The sequence below is a fragment of the Lontra canadensis genome, unplaced genomic scaffold (genome assembly GCF_010015895.1).
Source record: "Lontra canadensis isolate GAN:19392208 unplaced genomic scaffold, GSC_riverotter_1.0 scaffold87, whole genome shotgun sequence".
NCBI lineage: Eukaryota > Metazoa > Chordata > Mammalia > Carnivora > Mustelidae > Lontra > Lontra canadensis.
The window spans coordinates 3,096,064-3,110,484 of NW_022631081.1; the positions used below are offsets into that span (position 1 = coordinate 3,096,064).

Sequence of the window (14,421 nt, forward strand, 5' to 3'; positions counted from 1 at the left end):
TCAAAATAATGAGAAAATATATGGGATTCAATCTATTTTTCCGTACACCTGAAATTATCTATACATAGACACTCTATTTTTACTATTACTTTCAGATCTGGCTTGTCACTCCATTTTAGGTGAAAGGTATAATCCTGCTCATTTGACCATGTATCAGTGAAAACAAAAATGGGAGAGGAGCAAATAAAGACTGTAGGAGAATATGTTTTTCTTTCTTTTGTGAAAATATCTTAATGGCATTTTAAAACATTAAATATTTTTTCTTTTCTTTTTTTTTTTTTCAAGAAGGCTCCATGCCCAATGTGGGGCCTGAACTCATGACCCCGAGATCAAGAGTTACATGCTCCACCAACTGAGCCAGACAGGCACCCCTTTTTGTTTTACTTTCTACTTGATTTTTTTTACACTTACAGTGATATATTTCACATAGCATAAAATTCATCCTTTTCAAATGGGCAGCTCAGTATTTTTTTTATTCACAGAGTTTTATAACCATTACAATTCTAATATTTCCATCACTCCCAAAAGAAGCCCCATACCCATTAACAGTCATTCCCTACTCCACCTCCCCAAGTCCTGGCAAATACTATTCCACTTACTGGATTTGCCTATCCTGAATACTTCACATAAATGGAGTCATACAATATGTGATCTTTTGTGACTGGCTTCTTTCACTCAAAATGCTTTCAAGGCTCATCTATATTGTATCATATGTTAATACTTCTTTTTGAATGGCTGAATAATATTCCACTATATGAATATACCATATTTTGTTTATCCATTCAACAGTTAGTTGATACATTTATGGGTTGTTACCACATTGGAGCTATTATGAATAATGCTGCCATGAGCATTCATGTACAAGTTTTTGTGTGGACAAATGCTTTCATCTCTCTTGGATATATACATCAGAGTAGAATTACTGTGCCATATGGCAGGAGCTCCATGTTCAGCATTCTGAAGAAATGTCAAAGTGTCCTCCTAAATGGCTGTACCATTTTACATTCTTACCAGCAATGTATGAGGACTCCAATTTCTCTACATCCTCACCGACACTTGTTATCTCTTTTAAGTCATTCTAGTAGGTGTGAAGTGGTTATTTCACTGTGGTTTTCATTTGCATGTTCCAGATGACTAATACCTTTTCATGCATTTATTGGTAATTTGTACAAATTCTTTGAGAAATGTCTATTCAAACACCTTGTCCATTTTTTAATTAGGTTATTTTTTTATCATGAGTTGTAAGAGTTCTTTATATATTCTTGACACAACTCCATTATCAATTCATGATATGCGAATATTTTCTTCCATTATGTGGGATTTCTTCTTCTTTTTTTTTTTTTAAACAAGGAAGCCATACTGTATAAACTATTTATTAACAGATAAGGCCTAGAGATTTCTTCTTGGACATACCCACAGGGTAGCCACAGTGGCTCGTGGTCTTGCTGTGCTGGCATGGGACACGAAGCCGCCAGAAGTGACACGGCCCTCTGTGGGCTCGAATCTTCTTCATCCTAAGTCTTCATGAAGTTTGTTGTCCAGACCACTGGCCAGGACCTAGCTGTATTTTCTATCCTTCACATAGTTTGGGGTTTTGGAGGGTTTTTTAAAGGTGTTTTATCTTATGGAACACCTGGGTGGCTCAGTCGGTTGAGTGTCTGTCTTCAACTCGGGTCATAACCCCAGGGTCTGGGGAACGAGTCCACATGGGGCTCCCTCTGCCTGTTGCTTCCCCTGCTTGTGTGTTCGCACTGTCTCTCTCTCTACCTGACAAATAATTTTTTTTTTTAATTATTTATACCCCTGGGGCTAATAATACATTATATGTTAATTTAAAAATTAAAAAAACATTTTTAATTTAAAAAATTAAAAAATTATTTATTTGAGAAAAAGAGTATGAGTGGGGTGAGGGGGATAGTGAGAGGGAGAGAGAGAATCTCAAGCAGGCACCCCACTGAGCATGGAGCCCGACAGGGGGCTTGATCTCAGGACCCTGAGATCATGACCAAAGCTGAAATCAAGAGTCCGAGGTTTAACGGCTGAGCTACTCAGGTGCCCCTTCATTTTGTATATTCCAGAACTAGTCTGGGATCTTATACTGGTATGGATTCTGCATAATGGTAATCACACATTCCACCTCATCCTCTGGGAACTCTCCTGATCCCATGGTGAGGGCAATGTCTGCTTTCCTCAACATCACGTACCTTTGTCCCACACCCTTAACTACAATGATGGCAAAGGCCATTTCCACTGCCCATTGATATTGGTGTTGAGTACTCACAAAATGTGCTGGAATTCTCAGGAATCACTAAAGACAAGGCAATGGTTCTAAGGGCAGCATGCAGGCCTCCTGTGGAAGACCTCTTTTCACTTTCTTGATGCTGTCCTTTAACACCAAAATTTTAATTAAGTCCAATTTATCTACTTTTTCTCTTGTTACTTGTGTTTTAGGTATTATATTTAAGAAATACCTACCTATGGGGCATCTCACTGGCTCATTAGGTAGAACATGCAACTCTAGATTTCTGGGTAATGAGTTCAAGCCCCACATCAGACTCCCTGCTCAATGGGGAGTCTGCTTCTGCCCCTCTCCTGCTCCATATCTCTCTCTCTTGTTCTTCAATGAATAAAATGTTTAAATAAATTAATTAAATAAAAATCACTGCCTAACCCAAAGTCACAAAGGCTCACTCCTATGTTTTCTAATAAGTGTTTTATTGTTCTTGCTCTTATGTTTGGGTCTTTGACACATTCTGAGTTCATTTTTGTGTATGGTGAGAGATGAGGGTTGAAATTCATTCTTTTGCATGTGGAAATCTAGTTGTCCAGCACCATTTTTTGAGAATAGCATCTTTCCTGCACCAAATGGTCTTCACACCATTGTTGAGAATCAATTGACCATAAATATGAGGTTTTATTTCTGGACTCTCAATTCCATTGATCTATGTTATTCTTATGCCAGTAGGACACCTACGTGATTCCTGGACTTTTTTAGATTTTAAAACTGGGAAGTGTGGGTGCCTGGATGGTGCAGTAGGCTGGGCTGCTGACTATTGGTTTCAGCTCACATCGTGATCTCTGGGTCATGGGATCGAGCCCCGCATCAGGCTCTGTGCTCAGCACAGAATCTACATAAGACTCTCTCTCCCTCTCCCTTTGCTCTTCTTCCCTACTCACACGTGCGTGCACTCTCTCTTCCTCAAAATAAATTAATTTTTAAGACAGTTTTTTAATTAGAAGTATAAGTCCTCTAAATTTGTTGTTCTTTTTTAAGATTGTCTTTGGCTATTCTGGGTACCCTACACTTCTGCATGGATATTAGAATCAGCCTGTAGATTTCTGCAAAAAAGGCAGGTGTGGTTTTTATAGGGAATCCACTTGATCTGTACACCTCTTAGGGAAATATTGCCATCTTAATAAGGTTAAGTCTTCTGGTCCATGAACATGGGATATCAAAACCAGACTTATTCTTAAAACAAAAACAAAAACAAAAACAAAAACAAAAAACTAGACTTATTCTTATTTCAAAATTAAATTTCTTAAACTGTTCAGTCCAACCACTAAAACAAAATAACCAAAAAAGTACCTGCAACCCCAAAGAACTGAATCCATTCCAGCTTTACTTGATGCTGAAGAGTTCAATCACAAAAGAAAAGTGACCCAGTTACACAGAGATCCCAACAATATTTTTTTTAAAGATTTTATGTATTTATTTATTTGTCAGAGAGAGACAGCACAAGCAGGCAGAGGCAGAGAGAGAAGCAGGCTCCCTGCTGAGCAAGAAGCCCCACATGGGACTCCATCCCAGGATCCTGGGATCATGACCCGAGCTGAAGGCAGCGGCTTAAGTGACTGAGCCACCCAGGCGTCCCCCAACAATATTTTTTAAACTGTCTGCCTTTTAAATCTAACCATTACCTTCTTCTCTCCTCCCATTTTCACTTTTTACTTTTTTTTTTTTTGAAAGATTTTATTTATTTATTTGACAGGCAGAGATCACAAGTAGGCAGAGAGGCAGGCAGAGAGAAAAGAGAAAGCAGGCTCCCCACCGGGCAGAGAGCCTGATGCCGGGCTCGATCCCAGGATCCTGGGATCATGACCTGAGCCCAAAGCAGAGGCTTTAACCCACTGAGCCACCCAGGTACCCCTCACTTTTTACTTACTTGGCTGATTACATTCCAATACTTATTGTTCTTTTAGTCTATTCTATCATTACTTTCCCCTTTTCATCTTTCAAAAACTATTTTTTTCTTGTGTGTAATCTGAAAATGAGCACTAATGACTTTCAATATGCATGATTTGGCAAAATACACTATCAAGTTTAATTTGATTTTTCTTTTATGATGACTACCACCACTAGACAATAATCTTAGTAATTTTCATCTTCATCAAAGTGATATTCTTTATGCAATTCTATAAGTGCAATGACTATTAAAAACAAATTTTTCCACCAATTGCTGACCCAAGTCTATAGTAAGCTGAAACATTACCATGGCAATTTTTGAACTTCCACTATGGCAAACTTAGCCAATGATAGCATGGAAATGCCAAATGTATAATAGAATGTGAAGCCACATAAAATAATACACCATCCCTTACTCAACAATCAGAACTAACCTATTTTTTTCTCTTGCAAAATAACAACACAAAGTGAGGTTTGCTGTGTTACTTAGATCACCTACTATTTCTTAGCAATTCTGTTCTTTATCCACAAAATAGTACACATCCTCATTATAAATCATCAATTATTTGTCAACTAGAATCTCAACAAATCACATTTCAAGTTGCTGTAAGTTACCTTTACTCTATTAATCATTAAAAATAATGCCAGTCAGGGGCACCTGGCTGACACAGTCAGTAGTGCACGTGACACTTGATCTCAGGGTCGTGTGCTGAAGCCCCATACTGGGCAGAGAGCTTACTTAATTAAAAAATAAAATAAAATAATAAATGTTCTTCAGACTGAAATACCCTCCTTTAGAGGTAATATAGCCACAAAATAAAAAAAGGATTTTTAGTAGTGGTCACAATGAGGACAATTAGAGCTATACTATCACACCTATTTCCGTCCCCCTTTTTCTTTTTTTTTCTTTTTTTTTTTTTATTTTTGTTTATTTACTTGACAGAGATCACAGGTAGGCAGAGAGGCAGGCAGAGAGAGAGACGGGAGGAAGCAGGCTCCTCGCGGAGCAGAGAGCCCGATGCGGGGCTCAATCCCAGGACCCAGGATCATGACCTGAGCCGAAGGCAGAGGCTTTAACCCACTGAGCCACCCAGGTGCCACATCCCCCTTTTTCTGTTCTACTCTCTAGTTACTGTTACTGCCTTATTAATCTCCCAATACCACTTTTGATCTTCAGTAAAAAGAAGCAGTAAGAACATAATATATAGAACATAGGAAATAACAGTAAGAAAATACTAATGATAAAACAAGCCTTATATTACAGCATTAAGTAAACATTACCAATGTATAATCTAGTCAAAATATTAACTTGTATCCATTAAGTCTTCTTTTTTAAGATTTTATTTATTTATTTGACAGAGAGAGGCACAGCAAGAGAGGGAACACAAGTAGGGGGAGTAGGAGAGGGAGAAGCAGGCTTCTCATTGAGCAGGGAGCCCGATTCAGGCTCTGAGATTATGACTCTGGGACCATGACCTGAGCCAAAGGCAGATGCTTAACAAATGAGTCACCCAGGTGTCCTTGTGGGGTCTTTTTATATAGCTCCTAGTTTATAGGAAACACAGGAACAAGATAAATGATGATACCACATGAAAGCCACCTGACAAATCCAGAATATAGGATATTCTTCAGGACAACTGTTTTGGGCTCTCCAATGAGTCAGTATCATGAAAAAGGGAATGAGGCAAGACTAAAAGAGACTTACGTGACATTAATTAAAACCTGATCCTGGATTCGATACTGATTTTGACACAGAGCTTTTTTTTTTTTTTTTTTACATATAGCTTTAAAGAATATTTTGAGACAGAGGTGCCTAGGTGGCTTAGTTGGTTAAGCATCTGCCTTCAGCTCAGATCATGATCTCAGGGTTCTGGGATCAAGCCCCACATAGCGCTAACCCCCTCAGCAAGGAGTTTGTTTCTCCCTTTCTCTCTGACCCTCCTCACTACTCATATGCTACCTCTTTTTCTAAAATAACTATAATAATAGATAATATAATATAAATTTATATATAATATATTAATATTAATTAATATTATTAATTAATAATTAATTCAATATAATTATCATAAGATATATTATAATATTATGATAAATAATATAATTGCTTAATAATTAATAATAAATAATAAATAATTGTATAATAATTAATATAAATAATGAATAATTCCCCCCTCTCTCTGCCAGCCTCTCTGCCTACTGTGATCTCTCTCTCCCTGTCAAATAAATAAATAAATAAATCTTTAAAAAATAAAAATAAAAAATAAAATCTGTAAATTTTATTGTATGCAAATGATATCTAAATAAAGACAATTTTTAAAGACATTTTGTGCATTTTTATCTTGTCTTAGTTAAAATACCTATGTACATCTGTATATGTGTGTATAAGTATTGTTAGATAAAACGATGCCCAGAAAAAGTTCCAGGAAGATATGTATTAAGGTATTAATATTAGTCATCCCCATATTGATAATGTTATGGCGTGAGTTTTTTAAATAAAATGTGTATGTGCAGTTTTCATAATAAAAGGGTGTTGTTTTCTTTTTAAGATTTTATCTATTTGTCAGAGAGAGAGAGAGCACCAGCAGGCAGAGGGAATGGTAGGCCGAGGGAGAAGCAGGCTCCTCACTGAGCAAGGAGCCTGAGGCAGGGCTTGATCCCAGCACCCTAGGATCAAGACCTGAGCACAAGGCAGACGCTTAACCAAATGAGTCACCCAAAGCCGCTAAAAGGGGTTTTTTAAACAAAGATCAATTTTGATTTAAAATTTTCTTATAGATCTATCAGTGAGTTATCAATCTGTGGGATTGTGGGTTACAAAACTTGTGAGTTTGAAGGTAAGTTTTTAATGTCAAAATAATATTTACAAGGTAAACAATTATTTTCCTTGGATCACAGTGAATATACGTTCAATGAATACGTTATATTCCAAGTATCAAATTTGGATTATACTGAGTCTCTGGTTTCTTCCCATATAAAACAGCAATCTACTCTGGCTACTAAAGAAACACCACAATAAGAGTAAAATATTGGGGGGGTGGGCACCTGGGTGGCTCAGTGGGTTAAGCCTCTGCCTTCGGCTAAGGTCATCATCCCAGGGTCCTGGGATCGAGCCCCGCATCGGGCTCTCTGCTCGGCAGGGAGCCTGCTTCCTCCTCTCTCTCCGCTTGCCTCTCTGCCTACTTGTGATCTCTGTCAAATAAATAAATAATTTAAAAAAAAAAAAAAAAAGATGGTCTTTAAAAAAAAGAGTAAAATATTAAGCTTAAACATCAGGTTTTGGCTCTAACAGAGTTTTTTTTAAAAGAAATCATTCAAAATAAATAAGAATTATAACGAGCAAATCCAATGGAAAAAGTATTGCTTCTGCTTTTAGCTAGTTAATAAAAGAACAGCACATTAATAAGAATTATGGGGTAAAAACAAACAGCTTTGAGTTACTTTTTTTTTTTTAATTTATTTATTTGGGGGTGGGGGTACAGCAGAGGGAGAGAGACAGTCTCCAGCAGACTCCACATTGAGTGTGGAGCCTAACATGGGGCTCAATCTCAGGACCCTGAGATCATGACCTGAGCCAAAATCAAGAGTCAGATGCTTAACTGAGTGAGCCATTCAGGCACCCCCACAGTTCTATTATTTTTAGTAATACTTATGAATGCACTGTCAAATGCCCTATACAGTAACCTAGATTTAGCGGGTTTTACAATACATTTGTGTGGTATAAGAGACTTTCACTGTTTCTCAAGCTCTCACAGGGATGTCTTAGATCACAGAAAAGTAATGGAGACAGGAAGAGGTTTGAGGTTTTTGCTTGTGGCTTTTCTTTGTGGGTTTTGGGTTTGAGGGAGGGTGGATTTGTCTCTGCTTTAAGGTTTGTTTGTTTGTGGGGTTTTTTGGTTTTGTTTGTTTGGATTTGGTGTTTTGTTTGCTTTTTATTTTTTGGTCTGCTTTTAAATGGAGTTATTTAGTAAAAGAAGAGAAACAACAAATATCAAATTCCCACAGCGTGTAAGGCGTTGTTCTTAATATCTATCAACATTTTCTTTAACAATTCTTTGGGATGGATATTACTGTCCCATTATACATACAAGAACACTGAGATGCATAACAGTTAAGAATTGTCAAAACTCATACAACTAGTAAGTAGCAGAGCCAAAACCTAGAAACTTGAACAGACTACCACTAAATGATGAAATTAAAAGATTCATCCAAAACTCAACTATATTTCTTCCACAGACTAGCAATGAACTAGTGATAAATAATGGCAATATGAAATTTTTAAAAACAGTTCCTTGTAGAATAGCATCATATAAAATAAGATACTTAGGAATAAATTTTTGAAAGAAGTGCAAGCCTTGGACCTGAAAACTCCAAACACCACTGAAAGGACAGATTGAACACACTCTCTATAAAAATCCCAGCTAATTTTTGGCAAAAACTTAAAATCTGATCCTAAAATCCATATGTAAGGGACTGAAAAAGCCAAAATGCCTTGGGAAAAAAAAAAAAAAAAAAGCTACAGGACTTATATTTAATTTCAAAACCTATTACAGAGCTACTATAATCAAATACTGTAGTACTGGCATAAGGATAGACAAGAGGATAGAATTGAGAGTCCAAAAATAAAACCTAACATATAGTCAGCTGGGTTTCAAGAGGGTACAAAGACCATTCAATGGGATACAAACAATCCTTTCAATATATACTGCTGGGACAACTGAATTACCACATGCAAAAGAATGAATTGGGTCATAAACTTACACCACATACAAAAATTAACTCAAAATGGATCAACAACCTAAATATATGGGCTAAAAACAGAAAATTCTTAAAAGAAAGCACAGGGATAAATCTTTATGACCTTGGACTTCACAATGGATTCTTAGCCATGACATCAAAAGCATGAACAACAAAAGAAAAAACAGATAAACTGGACATCATCACAAAACTTTTTTTTTTTTTAAATAGAGAACATTATCAAAAAAGTTTCAAAAGACATCATAGAGGAGAAATTAGTTGTAAATCATATATCTGACTAGGTTTTAGTATCCAGAATATTTTAAATAACTCCTACAACTCAATATAAGACAGATAACCCAGTTAAAAAATGGACCTAAAATATGGGCAAAGGATTTTAATACACATTTCCCCAAAGAAGATAAACAAATGGCCAATAAGCACCAAAAATATCCCCAACATCATTTGTCATCAGGGAAATGTAAATCAAAATTGCAATGAGATACCATTTTATACCTACTAGGATGGCTAAAGTTAAAAAAAAAAAAAAAGACAATAACTTAAAAAAAAAAAAGTATTGGCAAGGATGTAGAGAAACTGGAACCCTCATACTTTGTTCGTAAGCATATAAAACAATGTAGTACCTTAGGAACAGTCTGTCAGCTCCACAAGAGATTAAAAAAGTTACCATATGACCCAACAATTAGGATATGCCCAAGAAAAATTAAAACATATGTCCATACTAAAACTTATACATAAATGTTCATAGAAGCATTATTCATAATAACCAAAAAGTGGAAAAACCCTACATGTCTATCAAGAAATAAATGGATACACAAATGGCACCTGGGCGGCTCAGTCAGTTAAGCATCTGACTGCAGCTCAGGTTATGATCTCGGGGTCCTAGGGTTAAGCCCTGTGTTGGACTCCTCACTCATCAGTGAGGGGAGAGAGGGTTCTTCTTGTCCCTCTGCCCCTCCCCCTGCTCCTACTCCATCTCTGTTTCTCTCTCTCTCAAATAAATAAATAAATACTTTCTTAAAAATGGATAAACAAATGTGGTATATCCATTCAATGGAATATTACCCAGTAATAAAAAGGAATGAAGTCCTTATACATGCTACAACATGGATGAGCCTTACAAAATCACTGAGCTAAGTGAAAGAAGCCAGACTACATACTGTAAGATAACAACACGTGAAACGTCCAGAATAGTAAAATTTGTAGAGACAAAGTAGGCATTACCAGCAGCTGGGATAAAGGTGAACAAGGAATGCTAATGTGTATGTTATTTCTTTGAAATATGATGAAAATGCTCTAAAAGCAGATAATGGTAATGTTGGACATATAGTGAGTATTCACTATAAACCATGAAATTGTACACTGAAACAGGTGATTTTATGGTAGGTGAACAAAACTAGGTTTGTTTTGTTTTCTTTTTTAAGACACTTTAAAAAAGACAGCTATGGAAATGTAACATACTGCATTGTGACTATAGTTAATACTGAATGGTATATTTGAAAGTTGTTAAGAGTAGATCTTCAAAGTTTTCATCATGAGAAATTGTAACTATGAATGATGAGAGATGTTAACTAGACTTATTGCAGTGATCATTTTGCAATACATACAAATACGAAGTCATTATGTCCTAGACCTGAAACTAATGTTGTATATCAATTGTATCCCAACAAAAAGAATTTTTTAAAAATCCACAAAAATATCCATATAAACTGCAAAAATGACACACCTAATAAAACATCTAATTCTTCCATTTTTCTTCAGATCCAATCCCAACTTCTAAAGTCTTGTCTTTCTATATATTTACATTTTTTCCAGTCAAAAAAAGAGAAATGAAATCAACTACTGAAATTCAAAAAAAAATGAAAAAACAGCCCTGAAATATCAAATAACTTTCAAACAATTCTATTTTAGCACTGACTCTGAGCTAAACATAAATCTCAATTTCAAAATATTACATAAAAACTACAAATACTCAAGTCTAAGCAAATTGCCAACTTTTCTGAATAAACAGTAATTCAGATTTGCTTTGATAAAACATAATATTTACCTGTCTCAAAGGAACAAAATCCTATAAGCCTAGTGTTCCTAAATGATGAAGAGAAAGAAGCATGCATTTTTTATTCAGATTTTGTTTTAGAATTAATTTTAACCTAGCTAGGGTATACATAGTTGATAGTTTATACTAAGCAACGTGTACTCTGATTTTGCCTAGAACATACTGAAAACATGGCAATATAAACAGTCACAGTCACAGAAGTTAAGTTGGGACCAGAGAAAAATCACATTTTACAGTAAATCCGAGATACTAATCTCAAAAGCTCCTGAAAATGTCTCAAGAGCTTCTATTTTCCAAGTTATTCAGTCCTCCTACAAATACTGAATGACCATCTACCATGTGCCAAGCCATGTGCCAAGCCCTGCGCCTGCTACCAGGATGCCATGGTGAGCTCTAAACAGAACAGGTCCCCATCGCTGGAACCTTCCTCTAAAATAGTGCCTTTCGAATCTGCCTGATCATAACAACTTGAGAGTTTGTTAAAAATTCAAAATCTGTTCCTCTGCCTTGAAGAGTCTGAGTCTGTGGCCCTGGGAAGAACTGTGACGCCAGTATTTTTTATAGAGCTACAGATTATTCCTATGCCTGGGCAGTTTTGGGAGCCAAATCCTCAGGGCCATCCCATCTCATCCTCTGAGAGCCACACCTCCAAAGTCCATTTTGCTCAGCATCCTTCACCCTGACCGATACCCCAAAGACACTGCGAAGTTGGGGTGGATGTCAAGCATTCCAAAATCACTCTGTGCTGAGCCAAAACCAGACTTGATTCCTTCCACGGACCGACAGATTACTCCTTTTGATTACACCTGGGGCTGTCTGCACCTGAGTCTCTCAGAGCAGTACCGACACCTGTCTCCAAGCGGCTGCCATCTACCTCTCCCGTTGGTCCAGAGCAGGGGAGCCGCCGCCCCGCGGAGGCAAAGGCAACAGATGAGACATGGTGCGCATTAGGCGCCGACTGTATACCACCCCCCCACACGCGCGCGCGCGCGCGCGTACACACACTCTATCCGAAACCGAGCCGGGCAGGCGGCAGACCGAATCCCGCCGCTGAGCGGCGCGAGGCGGGACAGCTCGAACCCGGACTGTGAGGCGGGTTCCGTCTCGCTGACGCTCGTCAGCCGCCGAGGCCCGGCCCGGCTCGCACCGACGGAGTTTCACAAAGAAAGTCTCCCGGCCCGCGCCCCTCACGCACTCACCGGCGCCGGCGCCGGCGGCGACTCTGGCTCCCGCCGCCTACGATTCCGTGCCGGGGTCGCCCCCGGGGTTGGCTCGGGCGCCGGCGGCGGCGACTGCTCCATCCCCGCGGGGCCCGGGCCGCGTCCGCCTCGAGCTAACGGTCCCGCCAGCTAGGCGCGCGCGCCGGCCCCGCGCGCCATGTTCCCGCCGTACCGCGCGCCGCCGCGGCAACCCACAGCACCCCCCCACAACCGCGCACGCGCGCACTCGCCGCACCAGCGCCCCGCGCGCCTCCGCGGGTCCCCCCAACCGCGCAAGCGCGCACTCACCGCGCCCCTTCCCCGCGCGCCCCGCCTCGCGCCCTCCGGAGCCGGCCGCTGTTCCCGGCGTCGCGCCCACCCCCTCCGCACTCGTCCGGCCTAACTGGAGCGCTCGCCGTTCTGGACTTGGCGCCGCCGCCTGCCGCACTGCGGACGACCCCCGGGGAAGGCCCCTGGCACCTTACCAGCGTTGACCCATATTCTTCACAGGTCACTCCAGCCTTGCGGAGAAGGTGTAAGCCAGGAGATAATTACCCCCCAAGAAGTGCTGGGGGAAGAACGCTGCTAATGTGATGAGATCCCCGTGAGGAAAGTGTGCAAGCACGTGCGCAGGAGTGAGTGGCACAGTGAATGCCCATGTCCCTGGGACAGCCAGACTCAGTGGAGAACCTGAGTTCGAGTACCACATCTCCACTAACCTTGCTTGATTAAGGTCAGGTCTCTGGGAGCCTGTCTCTCCTTAATCAGGAAGGCCGATAACTAAGGGATGTTGGGAGGACTCAAGGAAACAAGCCGGATGGTGTCAGCACAGCTCCTAGTGCTCACTGAGTATCAGTGACAAGACCAAATAAGTTTTCTGTACTGGTTAAAACCGAGGGCTCTAAAGAGGGGAAATCTGTTTGAGTCTGGCCTCCACCTCTTGCAAACTGGGAAACCTTTAACAGGTCACTTGACCAAAGCAGAGTGCCTTGATTTCTAAGTCAGCAAACGGCAGAGGGGCAGAAATACTTCACAGGGTTGAGGTGAGCCTTCAGAGATGCATGTCCCTTGAGCACGCCTGGGAGCACCATGCTTTCCAGGCTCCGCTGTATAATTCTGGCCCTTTCCTTCCAAGACTCCTAAAAGTTTAATGAAAGGGGCTCTGCTCCCAAACTCTGTGGTATAATTAGCTGGGAGGGTTCACTCAACCTTGGGGCTGGAAGGACTGTTACTTCCCACATCTTTGCTTTCCATTCTCTGCCCCAAACCTCTCTAAAAACCCTGAAGTTGGCAGAAAAACAGCAGCAAATGTTTTTCCCTACTAGAAAAAAAAAAAAAAAATCTCCAAGGGTCTCTCGGAGTTTGTAACTGTTTGAATTTATTAATTTGACCTTTTCCAGGTACTAGTGACAATAATAATAATTCAACCTGGAGTTTAAAAAAAAGGTACAAATTGAAAATTCTCAGAACGGTAGCTCACTTCAGGCATAGCTGGATCCAGGCACTCAGTGACCTATAGCTTGGTCTTTTTCACCTCCACTTCCCTTTCTGATGACTTCTCATGCAGCACTCTCCATCATCCTAGGCGGCACCCAGCTCATACCTGACCAGGAAAAAAGGAGCTGTTTGCAAATAATTCCAGCCAGTCTCAGGGCTGACTTTCATTGCAATTATTTAAGTCCCTACTTGAGCCAATCACAGCAAAATTGGCCAAACCTGGCTATACTGAGCACCTCTAGGAAGGGGATGGGGTCCAGGGTGAGTGGGAGGAGAGAGAGAGATACTCCCCAGAAAAATAACGATGCAGTCATCTACAAGAAGCATCAGCTGAGGACAGGCACAAATCAAAGGTGCCCACTGCACCATTATCCAGGCATGCAGCAGGTCAACCATGGAACAACATGCCTGTTTCTGCAGAAGGAGTGGCAGTTACTTCAGGCACTGGGAAGTACCCCCTCACCTCTGCTCCCACCATCCACCCAGTCCTGGCATTTCCCAAATGTTAGGTCAAAGGCATCTCAATTATCCGCCCATCTTGGGTGTGCCCACGCCCCCCAGAAACTGAACAGATTATATTACATCCCTGCTCAAGAATTTTCCATGGCTCCCTCCAGCTACTTTTGTGGTCCTCCCACCTTTAAGGATGGAAACCAACATTGATAGATCCCTTATCCCATGCCAGACACTTTAAATGACCTTCCCCCATTCAATCCTCACAAACACCA

General features: G+C 40.1%; 1 protein-coding gene across 2 annotated transcripts in view; it reads right to left on the bottom strand.

Moving 5' to 3' along the window:
• Positions 1-12,366, bottom strand: part of TTC28 (tetratricopeptide repeat domain 28) — a 621,084-nt gene extending 608,718 nt beyond the window's left edge. For both annotated transcript variants that reach the window (XM_032883286.1, XM_032883285.1), the window contains exon 1: positions 12,197-12,366. In XM_032883286.1, coding sequence (XP_032739177.1) covers positions 12,197-12,298 — 102 coding nt within the window. In that variant the 5' untranslated portion in view covers positions 12,299-12,366. The remainder of the gene's footprint in view (positions 1-12,196) is intronic.
• Between the last annotated feature and the right edge of the window lie 2,055 nt (positions 12,367-14,421).